This window comes from Monodelphis domestica, chromosome 4 (assembly GCF_027887165.1).
Source record: "Monodelphis domestica isolate mMonDom1 chromosome 4, mMonDom1.pri, whole genome shotgun sequence".
Lineage (NCBI taxonomy): Eukaryota > Metazoa > Chordata > Mammalia > Didelphimorphia > Didelphidae > Monodelphis > Monodelphis domestica.
The window spans coordinates 279,691,848-279,705,274 of record NC_077230.1 but is presented as its reverse complement, the minus strand read 5'-3'; the positions used below and the strand labels follow the sequence as shown (position 1 = coordinate 279,705,274).

At 35.1% G+C, this 13,427-nt stretch overlaps 1 protein-coding gene across 6 annotated transcripts in view; it reads left to right on the top strand.

The window, feature by feature from the left end:
- ARHGAP32 (Rho GTPase activating protein 32) overlaps positions 1-13,427 on the top strand; it is a 430,718-nt gene that overhangs the window by 288,709 nt on the left and 128,582 nt on the right. For all 6 annotated transcript variants that reach the window (XM_056794599.1, XM_056794598.1, XM_056794601.1 and 3 more), the window contains one exon: positions 13,345-13,426. In XM_056794599.1, coding sequence (XP_056650577.1) covers positions 13,345-13,426 — 82 coding nt within the window. The remainder of the gene's footprint in view (positions 1-13,344; position 13,427) is intronic.

The window sequence follows — 13,427 nt, the reverse complement described above, 5'->3', positions numbered from 1 at the left end:
GGCCTTATGGATTCACCAGTGAATTCTATCAAACATTCAGAGAACAGTTAACGCCAATACTATACAAACTATTTGACATAATAAGCAAAGAGGGAGTCCTACCAAACTCCTTTTATGACAGAAGCATGGTACTAATTCCAAAGCCAGGCAGGTCAAAAACAGAGAAAGAAAACTATAGGCCAATCTCCCTAATGAATATAGATGCAAAAATCTTAAATAGGATACTAGCAAAAAGACTCCAGCAAGTGATTAGAAGGGTCATCCACCATGATCAAGTAGGATTCATACCAGGGATGCAGGGCTGGTTCAACATTAGGAAAACTATCCACATAATTGACCACATCAACAAGCAAACCAACAAGAACCACATGATTATCTCAATAGATGCAGAAAAAGCCTTTGATAAAATACAACACCCATTCCTACTAAAAACACTAGAAAGCATAGGAATAGAAGGGTCATTCCTAAAAATAATAAACAGTTTATATCTAAAACCATCAGCTAATATCATCTGCAATGGGGATAAACTAAATCCATTCCCATTAAGATCAGGAGTGAAACAAGGATGCCCATTATCACCTCTATTATTTGACATTGTATTAGAAACACTAGCAGTAGCAATTAGAGAAGAAAAAGAAATTGAAGGCATCAAAATAGGCAAGGAGGAGACCAAATTATCACTCTTTGCAGATGACATGATGGTCTACTTAAAGAATCCTAGAGACTCAACCAAAAAGCTAATTGAAATAATCAACAACTTTAGCAAAGTTGCAGGATACAAAATAAACCCACATAAGTCATCAGCATTTCTATATAATTCCAACACAGCTCAGCAGCAAGAACTAGAAAGAGAAATCCCATTCAAAATTACCCAAGACAAAATAAAATACTTAGGAATCTATCTCCCGAGACAAACACAGGATCTATATGAACACAACTACAAAACACTTTCCACACAACTAAAACTAGACTTGAACAATTGGAAGAACATTAACTGCTCATGGGTAGGACGAGCCAATATAATAAAAATGACCATCCTACCCAAACTCATCTATCTATTTAGTGCCATACCCATGGAACTTCCAAAAATTTTTTTTACTGATTTAGAAAAAAACATAACAAAGTTCATTTGGAAGAACAAAAGATCAAGGATATCCAGGGAATTAATGAAAAAAAACACAAAGGAAGGGGGCCTTGCAGTCCCAGATCTCAGACTATATTATAAAGCAGCGGTCATTCAAACAATTTGGTACTGGCTAAGAGACAGAAAGGAGGATCAGTGGAATAGACTGGGGGCAAGCAACCTCAGCAAGACAGTATATGACAAACCCAAAGATCCCAGCTTTTGGGACAAAAATCCACTATTTCATAAAAACTGTTGGGAAAATTGGAGGACAGTGTGGGAAAGATTAGGCTTAGATCAACACCTCACACCCTACACCAAGATAAATTCAAAATGGATGAATGACTTGAACATAAAGAAGGAAACTATAAGAAAATTAGGCGAACACAGAATAGTATACATGTCAGACCTTTGGGAAGGGAAATACTTCAAAACCAAGCAAGAATTAGAAAGAATTACAAAATGCAAAATAAATAATCTGGATTACATCAAATTAAAAAGTTTTTATAGAAACAAAACCAATGTAACCAAAATCAGAAGGGTAGCAACAAATTGGGAAACAATCTTCATAAAAACCTCTGACAAAGGTTTAATTACTAAAATTTATAAAGAACTAAATCAATTGTACAAAAAACCAAGCCATTCTCCAATTGACAAATGGGCAAGGGACATGAACAGGCAATTCTCAGCCAAAGAAATCAAAACTATTAATAAGCACATGAAAAAGTGCTCTACATCTCTTATAATCAGAGAGATGCAAATCAAAACAACTCTGAGGTATCATCTCACACCTAGCAGATTGGCTAACATGACAGCTATGCAAAGTAATGAATGCTGGAGGGGATGTGGCAAAGTGGGGATATTAATTCATTGCTGGTGGAGTTGTGAATTGATCCAACCATTCTGGAGGGCAATTTGGAACTATGTCCAAAGGGCGATAAAAGACTGTCTGCCCTTTGATCCAGCCATCGCACTGCTGGGCTTGTACCCCAAAGAGATAATGGACAAAAAGACTTGTACAAAAATATTCATAGCTGCGCTCTTTGTGGTGGCCAAAAATTGGAAAATGAGGGGATGCCCTTCAATTGGGGAATGGCTGAACAAATTGTGGTATATGTTGGTGATGGAATACTATTGTGCTAAAAGGAATAATAAAGTGGAGAAGTTCCATGGAGACTGGAACAACCTCCAGGAAGTAATGCAGAGCGAGAGGAGCAGAACCAGGAAAACATTATACACAGAGACTGATACATTGTGGTACAATCGAAGGTGATGGACTTCTCCATTAGTATCAATGCAATCCCTGAACAATCTGCAGGGATCTAAAAAAAAAAATACTACCCACAAGCAGAGGATAAACTGTGGGAGTAAAAACACCGATGAAAAGCAACTGCTTGACTACAGGGTTGGAGGAGATAAGACTGAGGAGAGACTCTAAATGAACACTATAATGCAAACTCCAACAACAGGGAAATGGGTTCGAGTCAAGAACACATGTGATAACCAGTGGAATCATGCGTCGGCTATGGGAGAGGGAAAGGCGGGGGGGGGGGGGAGGAAAAGAAAACGATCTTTGTTTCCAGTGAATAATGTATGAAAATGACCAAATAAAATAATATTAAAATTAAAAAAAAAGAACATATTTTGCTTATGACAAGGTATATTCCAGACTAGGATGAAAAATGTCCTTTGTATATAAGAGAGTAAACCCTATGCAGGTAACTAAGAGTATCCACTTTTATTCTGTTTTATAATTGAGAGACACACTAGTTTCATTAAAAATGATTTATGTACCGGTATACCAGTCACTGAAAACAGTAATTAAGATATTAATGTGATAATAGTAGACAACTTTTGGAAATCCATAAGCTCAGGCAATGGAATACTAATGTCAAATTTCTAGTAAAATTCAGGATTTTGAAATATATATTATTCATCTATTTGTTTCAAATACTGTACATTGCTGATAACTGATTCTAGAAAAGCCATGAACATATTGCTTAGAAAAGCATTAAATCTGTATCTATATTTGTTACTTCTTTTTTGGGCAACCTCGGGCAATCTTTAAGTTCTCTGTACCAGTTTTCACAGTTACAGAAAGAGAATCGCATCATTCTGGTACTTCCTAGTAATACTATGAAAATGAATGAGGTATGAATTCTAAAGCATATTGGCCTTCACTGCAGAAGGCACTATTATTAAACTTTTTGTTTTCATCATCCCAAATAAACTGCGTGTTACAAAAGTACTTCTGTTCAGTAATATTAGCTATTTTGTAATGTAATAATTAAATTGGTTAATGTTGTAAACTGTAGTGAGTTAAAATGGTGGAAGATATAAATTGGGATAGATATAAGAGAGGGTGAGTAAATTTGACCGCAGAAAATGTTTCACTACAGTGTCTTGGTTTTAAATCAAATATAAGGTGGTCACCAGAGAATATATTCCCAAATTATGAATATGCCCAAGTCAACTGGGTTTTATAGAGAATTTAATTAATAATACAATGAGGAATTAAAGAAAAGGAGAAGGAGAGAAAAAAGGAATTAATGAGAAAGAATAGGTCAGCCCAGGGCAGGCCTGGCCAACCCAGGCCTAAGCTTTAAGAGAGAAACCAATCAGTTATCACTCTCCACAAGATTTGTCTTAAGCAAGGATGTCTGGGGAACAGAGTCTCCCCAGAGGGAGTTCCAGCCAGAGTCAGCCTCCCAAGGGACTTCTTCTCAAGAGATCTTCAAATGGCCTCCTCCAAAAGGATCTATCTCCAAGGATCTATCTCCAAGATTTCTTGCTCAAGAGATTCCTTTTCTTATATAGGGTTTTTTTTTCCTATGTCACCTCCCCTAAGTTCTTCCATCTACCAATCACCGTAGATGTTTTCTAAAAGACAGCCCATCTGAATTCCAGTTAAGTCAACTAATCCCCTCAGTAAATCTGAACCAGAGAAAACACAGCTGAGTCGACTAATCCCATCAGGAGAAAACCTGCCCTACTTTTATAGGTACCTAGCATCCCATTGTATCAATTCTAAAAACAGGCCTGGCTCAAAGAACTCCCTGCCTCATCATAAGCATGGGTCCAAGTACTTTAATTGTTTAGCAAGGAGTTTTCTCCCCTAAAGCAGTCTTAAGTATGGGTGGAGTAGAGGTCCTCCCATTTCTGATCCTGGCGAGTTCTCACAATCAAAATGGGGAATGTTCCCAGTAAGGAATTGTTCCAATTGAGAATTCCCCGATGGGGAAATTTTTAACATTCACAAGTCTGAGAAATTTCAAGATTTACAGTAACCATGTTAAAAAAAAAACAAAACAAAGTGCTTCTTAATGGAAAATTTCACTGGTTACATAAACATATTTGTATACAATGTGTAAGTATGTATATACTAAGATAAACATTAACCATAAAATAAATTTATAAAGCTAAAAGATCCTTTTCACCTTTATTATTTATATGGGACATAATGGGTGTTCATATTGATAAACCTATTCTTTATTGTATCGATCTACTTAAGTTTTTGTAAAGCAGATATTTTGGAAAACTAATAGAGATAAATTTAATTATTGTAAATTTTTATATTTGCATAGTTAGTGTTATGAATATCATATTTATATAGGTCTTAAATTTTACATAGTATTGGCTATATTTTAATCTCATCAAAACTTCATAACCTTGTGGAGTAGGAATTCTTGTTACCTTCATTTTAGAGATAAGGAAACTGAGGTTTTAATTGAATTTAGTGACTTGCCCTAAGGTTAAATAAGTAGTAAGTTTCTGAGACACGTTTGCCCTCAAGTCTTCATTCCAGGTGTAGCATTTTTTTCCTTCATATAAAACTGACTCATCACATCAAAATGTCATCATAATGATGAGGTGGTGGCTTCTGTCCCATTCTTATCACTAGTAGATAAAAATGATGCTATAATGGCAGCTTACTATTCAGCTGTGATTATTGGGTATCTAATGTTGTACAAAAATCCTATATAGGCTTACCATAAGCATTTTCAGTTCAAGTTCAAGAAAAGACAGGATAGTAGGAGTTGTGTGCCCCATCCTATTGACATTTGATTTTTGTTCTCCTCTCATTTTTCTATGTTTTGAATGTTTTCTTGTCTATATTGCTTGGAGATAACGAACTTTTTGGTAAAGAGGCATTTATTAAAACGTTATTAAGTTTTCACAGTTCATTTTTAAGCTCAGTAATTAAGGATACTAGTTTTGTGTGTGATAGTGATTCGGATCCAGTACAATTTTACTGATTGATTTCTCTAGGATATTTGGGGATCTGTATTGGTAACAAGAATATCTTGTTAGGAATCTGACTATTATTAGTAGTCTTACAAATCTAAATTTATTATTATTGTTATGCTAATATACAAATTTAAGGTAATTCTTTGGTGAATCCTTTTATGAAAGGAGTGCCATTCCCCTAAATTTGTGTATTTTATTTTTTAAAATGTTCATATAGGAACGATAAAAGTTGGTATATATGTTTTGTTTTTTAACTTGTTTGACTTCAGGAAAGTCACTTAATTTCTCTCGGCCTCAGTTTACACATCTTCAGAATGAAGTTGAATTATAGATTATCTCTAAACAAAGACATCAGATCTTCTTTCATGATATTTTATTTCATGCTTATTCTCAGGGATAATTTTGAAATTCATGACTTATCTCACTTTAGAACTTATACAGAACTTTTTAGTTATCAGAAACTCATGGATTTCTTAATGATTTGAGCCTCTTACTACATTTTGTTCACTGTCCCATGAAAAATAACTCCACCAGAGTTGAACAGAGAAGGAAAAAAGTGAAACTAATATGGGGCTTTTTTATTTTCCTCTTATTAGGAGCTTTTATTATTTAAAACAACCACCTTTTTGTGGTATAGCTGACTTAAATAATCAAAGATAAGAAGAAATATTAAAACGTGTTAAGATAATCCAAACTAAAAGAATTAATAAACTTATATAAATTAACCCCCCCAATATTCAGTGAATCCTCAGAATTTAGTGATTTTACAAGACCATGTGGCTATGTTATTTCTTCTCTTTCTGTTAGTTGGATTGTCTGACTCTCCCCAGTATTCCTGTTAAATTTTGGCAAATAGCTAATTTCTAACAGAGATCAGTACTTCACCAGGCTTTATCATTAACAAGAGATAGAAGAACTTAACAAGAAGGTAGATTTATGAAGGTTGAATGACTAGGTGGCTCTATACATTTAAAATAATAATGTGCATGTTTTTCTTTTCCAAAAGTTTTGTGAGTAGGAAGTGCAACATGAACTCAACTACAGAAATAAACATTGTACTCTGAAATCCAGTATCTTCCTTGTGTTCCTAGGGAATATATTTAGACTTCTATCTTTATTTTAGTGCTTTTATAATTTTGTTTTAATTATCTTTAGAAATACTTTTTCAAAAAGTTCTAGAATTATGGAACATTGTCAGATATGTGTTCACATTCTGAAACAATACTATTTAGGTCATGCCTCTTAATTCTTTATATTTTTAGATGGAAGACAAATTAAAATAGAGATTTCTTGTGTAATTTATATAGTCACCTCTATATTGTTCAAAATTTTATGATTGGAATATTTGTGCTCATTGCTGTTCCTTTTCTAAACCCCTTTCTTCTACATGAATAAAAAGATAGGAAAATTGAGTATTTTGGGGCATTTTATAAGGTCCCTGGCTAAAGTGAAAATTGAAGAGGGTGAATCTAATGATGAAGATAAAGCCTAGACTGTCTGTTACAAACCCCTCCTTTTTTTTTCTTCATCACAATAATAAAGAGTTAACTTATTATTTTAATACAACAGGGAGAAAATTTCTTTGTGGCTTAGAGTTGTTAACTGAGAAAAAACACAGAACTATAAATCAGAAAAATCACTCTTTAATTAAGGAAAGGAGTTTAGTGCTAGAATTTAGGCCTCCTTGCAGAGCTGTGTGCTATAAACCCATGCAGAGTCCCGTGACTCTGTAGCTCCGGTCACTAATCTCCTGAGAGTGCCACCATATTAGATGATGACTCCTTAGATGGACAGCACTTGAGAGTCTTTTATAATCTCTGGAGAACTTGGTATGGCAAACCTGCATAGACAAACTGCAAGAGGACTGCAAAGCGGTCTGCAGGCAGTCTTGGGGTATCAGGGAGTGGTCAACTATAACAACTAAAAAGGAAAGGGTCAAAATAAGAGCTTGGCTTCCTAAGAAAGGACTTTAATACAATGGTAAAAGCTTCTAAAACAAATAAAGGCACTCAACATTTTGACTGTGTCCACAGATCCCATCCACACTTGAGCCCCCAAATAGTTTAAGGTCTACAGTTCAACCCAAAACATGTGTGCTTGTAACTGTGGCTTCTCAAAGGGCAGGGTAAAATTGAGGTGTCCAGATTTCACATTGATAGGGGCTTTAAGCAATAAAAAAGTTTAATTATTCCACAAAGGGGGTTATTTTTAGCAGACTACTTAGTTAGGGAGGGGTAATATTAACAGAATGTAGAGATCACTGATATTTGGTTGGAATCAGGAGATGTGAGCCTTAGTTCTGCCACTAGCTGTGCATCCTTCAGCAAATCATTTAACCTCTCTTGAATTTCAATTTCTTCATCTGTTAATGAGATAATTAGATTAGGTTAGATTGTCTCTAAGATCCCATCTTGCTTTCATAGGCCATAATTCTGTGAAAACTTGCCTTTCAAAACTTTAATTTGGAACAAAACAATGCCTTTGAATTGGCTTTGTTTTTAGATGCTCAATCTATGTACATGAATCTAAAAGGCCAAAATGATCCCTTTACATATTCAGAATAAAATATGATTGCATAATTCCTAGAAATAGGGAATATTTATTCTAATAAGATATATTTACATTTGTAAAAATTTATCATGCTCAAGGAAAGGGAGCTTAATATAATACATCCCCCAAATCATGACCCTTCAGGTAGTAATTTTAGGCCTATGGTCTATATCATGAAGAAGTGTACTTTTGTTTCATTTGACATTATTTAGCACACCTGGATGTTGTGAATATTTGCAAATGAAATTTACCATTTAATATATAATATTGCCAAACAAGGGACTGTTCTTCCTAATGAATGATTTCCACAATTTCATGTAAGTCAGGCTTTAAAATTGTAATATCAAATATTTGATATTATATTGATAAATATATTGATATTTTGATAATTTGATATTATATTGATAAATATATTGATATATTGATAAATATCAAGAATATATTTATTTGTTCTGTGGTCTAAATATTTATCTCCTTTAAGATAATTAATAAGAGCTGAAGTTAAAACATGGAAAGGAAAATACAGACATCTTTGAAGTGTCCTCTCATAAAGTACTTCATCCTTTTCTCCTTCTGGCTAGGAAGGCATTGAATGCCAAATTGAGGCTTTTATATCAGATCCTGGAGGTAATAGGGAGTCATAGGAGTTGATTGAATAGTTAAGTAATTTAATCAGACTGTGCTTTAGGATGGTCAGTTTGGCAGTGGAGTGGACTGGAGTAGGTAGGGAGGCAAGGAATCCAACCAGAAAGGTATTGCATGAGCCCAGAAACAGGGTGATAAGGCCTCTAGTAGAGTGGTGGCATTGTTAGAGGAGAGGAAGAAGCATCATGTACTGGGAATGTTACAAAGATAAAGTCAAACAGAATTTGTGTATAAATTGGACTTCAGATGAGAGAGAGATTGGGAGAGATGACACGTTGTGAGCCTGACTGACTTGAGTGGATTGTGCTACCCCAATAGTAATAGAGGGAAGTTTGAAAAATGGGAAGCTTTGGATGGAAAGATAATGATTTCAGTTTTGGAAATGTTGAATGATATTCGGTTCAAGGTGTCAAATAAGCAATTGGAGATGAAAGTATGGAGGTTAGGATAGAGGTTTGAGCTGGATAAGCAGGTTTGAGGATCATTAATAAAGAGATGAGAATTGAATCCACAGGTGTTGATGAGACCACCAAATAAAATTGTAGAAAAGTAAGGGAACCCAAGATAGTTAGTGGGTGTGACTGGGATGAAGATACAGCCAAGAAGACCAAGAAAAAAGTAATAGGTAGGAGAATAACCATGGAGAGTAGTATCTTTAATTCTTAGAAAAGAATATCAGGGAAAAGTATCTAACCCTGAAGAATGTTCAGGAAGTTTTATAGAGAGAAGGTCATTAGATTTGACAGTTGAGATCATGGCTATTTTTGGAATAGCAGTTTCAATTGAATAATGAGATTAGAGGCCCCATTGTTGAGAATAGAGAATTAGAAGAGGGAGAAGAAACAGCATGGAGGAATTTATTGTAGATGACCTCATGGAATTTAGCTACAAAAAGGAGGAGAGATAAGCAATCATAGCTAGCAGAAATAGATGAATTAATTGAGGGTTTTTTGGGGAAGATAAATGAGACATGAGCATGTTTGTGAGCTGTAGGGAATTAGAGATTGGAGATAGAGAATGCAGTCTGCTGGGAGATTGGGAACAATTGTGCATTTAGATGGGTTTTGCCTTGGGAAGAAGGGAGACCACCTCTTCATATGAGATGAGTGAAGGAGAATATAGTGCAAAAGGCATCTGAGTGATGTAAAATAAAGAGGAGGGGAAAAGAGGAAGCTTTTCATAGAAATCCTTTTTTTTCTGTGAAAAATGGGGCAGGGTTCTTGCTAAGAGTATGGGACAAGAGAGAAAAATGGGAAGTTTAAGGGACATTTAAATGGTTTGTAAAAGCTATCGTGATCAGTTGGATAATGAGTTGGGCATAAAAGATTTCCCTTGCCTTACTGGGAATGTAGATGGGCAATGGGAAATGAATTTGTAGTTGCATCTGTCAACAGAGTAAATGGTTTCCTAGAACTTTCTTTAGCAACAAGTAAGTAGGAGTAATGGCATCAGCTGGGCGGAGGAATCCAAGGTTGATATTTTTCTGGGCAAGATTGATGATGGGAAAGGGAATAAAGTTGTAGAGGGAAAGGCAAAGAATTGAATTTGCCATTCATGGGGTCAAGATGGGGAATAGAGGAATGAGCCAGTGCAGAGGTAATAACCTGGGAAAGATCTGAGTAGTAGAATGAGTGTAAGTCACTGTAAGAATACAGAATATGATTTGCAATCGCAAAATGGAAGGAAAGGTGGAATGACAACAAATCCTGTTTTCTTATTCACTTCCTGAAGAAGGTACTCATGATGTACTTCCCTCTGATATCCTTAAAGCACTTTGCCTTTATCTCTACCTACCTTATACTTCACCTGTGTACATTCTTTTATCTTTGTATTTCCAATGTTGAGCATGTAATGCCATTGCACATAAGAGCTCTTTATACATGTTCCTTGGATTGTATTCAAGTGGATTATTTTCCAGTAAAAGCCTTAGGTCTTTTTCACATGAACTGTTGTCCACAGTGTTGGTATAGTTTCTTGAATACCTTGAATATAAAAGCATAAGCCTTAGGTCTAGTCTGCAAAGTTTTGGCTGTGCTGTCAGGAGCCAGAAATAAGGCAGAACAAAAGATTAACACCCTCACCAAAATGGTATCATATTATTCAAATAGTGTCAGCAATACTAAAGTTTAAAATAAGTTGATCCTGGGGAGTAATGATAAGGATAGCAAAAAGAGATTTTATTTTATTTTTTAATTAGGAAAAAGTGCAGGGTGTATGAATGAATGTAAACAAGGAGAAGATAGGGTTCCTTAACTATTTCTTTGCTGTTGTACTACTGAGGATAAGTTTTGAATTAGGATTAAAAAAAAAAGATTGATGGGGAATTGAAACCCACAAAGAAATGGGGAGATAATAGAAAATAAGTCCAAGTTAGCAGGTCCAGATGAACCATGCCTGGTATTGAAAGGATTGGTAAATGTGATAACTTAACTGAGAGAGGGAGAGAGGGAGAGAGAGAGAGAGAGAGAGAGAGAGAGAGAGAGAGAGAGAGAGAGAGAGAGAGAGAGAGAGAGAGAGAGAGAGAGAGAGAGAGAGAGAGAGAGAGAGAGAGAGGAGGGAGGGAGAGAGGGAGGGAGGGAGATGGAGAGATGGAGGGAAGGAGGGAGTGAGGAAGGGAGAGAGAGAGAGAGAGAGATCACAGAACAAAAAAAAAGTCCATTTTCACACAACTGAAATTTCAAGCTTTCTATCAGTATATTTGGTTTCTGAGAAAAAATTCTAAGATGTATTAAAAAATAATATGTACTTAGAAGAGGAAGTACTAATCTCAAAGAGCCAACATGTAATCCTCAAAACAGGTCAAAGCCAACTAATTTCATTTTATTTTATTCAAAGCAAATATTTTAAAGTATATATTATGTCAGCCACAAGTTGCCAAGGATACAGAGATAAAATGGAATCAGTCCTTATATTCATACTGTTTCTGCTTAGAAGAATATGCATTTACTACATGCTTGTTGATTGCCAATTGCTTTTTAAGTGGAGGGATAAATTCAACAAAATTCAAGATTTCTTAAAAAATGAAGATCTACATTTAAGATACATAATTTCTGAATATTAGTCATGATGGGATACCTTTTTTATGAAGCAGGCAAATAGTTAATTATTTAAAGTAGATTTGAGTTTTTACAGGTTACTAATAGTTAAAAATATAGATCCCCAATCTGAAGCAAGAATGCAACAAATAAACATGTGAAAGTAATTCTACACTGAAGGAAAATGTTCATCTCAGAATGTTATGATGAATCAGACTCTTGGAAGCCTTCTCTATCCTTCCCCAGAGTCTTGTCAATAGAGGGATTCACGAATGATGTGGTTTCCAAAGTTTCAGCAGTAACATCTGCTGCATAGCAGCCCAGTTATGAGCACATCTAAGGAAACATCTATAAATATTGCCTGGGAACAGTTTTCTTTCAATATTTTAGGGTGTATATTTGCACATTGGATCTGTCAACTATGGTTATATATTGCAGTATTTTGTGGTAATGCTGATGCTTCCATAGCATAGCACCAAGAATTTCTAGGACCCAGAGAAAATAATGATAATAATGATATTAGTGAATCTATATATTCTCTGTCCCTAGTTACACAGATAATGCTTTATTTGATTATCACAACAGTCATGTAAGATAGGTATTAATGTTAAGAATCAAACCCAGGTCTTCCACATCCAAATTGGGTATTTTTCTTTTTACAAGAGGCTACCTATTTGCTCCATGAGTTGTCAGCTCTCTCTCTTTCTTCAGGAATAGGAGGCCTCAATTCCCTTGGCAATAGGAGTTGCTGAAGCAATATAAGAATGTAGACTTGGTGCTTCAATGGCCACAATCCTCCTTTCCAGCACATCTCTTTGTCCCCATGATAACACAGATCAGTAGAGCTCCTTCCTCACAAATATACCCTCATTGGGGTTGGGCAAACAGGATCAACTTGGATGGCAAAGCAGTAAGGGGAAATCAGAAAATATGTCCTGTTGAAGGGGTTTACTTAAGATGAATGCTTGAAAAAAGCCAGAGTAATTAAAAGATGGAGATAAAGAGGGACAACTGTCCAGGCATGGGGTCAGCTACTGCATAGACACAGAGTTGGAGGATGAAGTATTTTGTGCAAGGAGCAGCAAGTATACAAGTATGACTGTACTATAGGGTGTGTCACAGGGAGTAATGTGTAAGAAGAGTGGTGAGGTAGAAAAGAGCTAGAAAGTGAAAAACTTTTATTGCCAAATAGAGAAGTTTGCATTTATAATAGGGAGCATTGAATGTTGTAATAAAGGGCAGGGAATAGATAGAAATTATTAAACATTATAAAGGATCAGTTTAGAAAATGTTTTAACAATATTTTGTTTTGGTTTAATTTTTTTTAAAGCAAATAAAAGCTAATTAAAAATTAAGTTAAAATTGGTAAGACATCAACATGATTAGATTTTGATTTTTACCGAGTATTTTGTTAGAGTATAAATCTCTCTTGTACATATAACTTATTGCTAGATTTAATATTTATAACTTGTGAAAAAAAAGACTATGGACATTAAACTAAAAGGCAAATTTACATAATTGGCCTTGTTAGACACACAATGACAATTTTTCTTTAGCAACAGATTGTGTTTTGTTATTGTTTTGTACAATTGGATTCATCTGTTTCTTGTGTGAGGGAATAGTAGAAACAAATGGGAGGGTCCATGTAGCACTTTAGTCAAAGTTGAATTGGGAGTATTTACAAATTGATGTGTTTGCCTTTATGTATTTCAGTCTTATCACTCTAACGCTTTTATTTTATAGGTGGGACTATTTCCTGGTCACTGTGTTGAGTTAATTAACCAAAAAGTCCCTCAGTCAGTGACAAATTCAGTGCCCAAACCAGG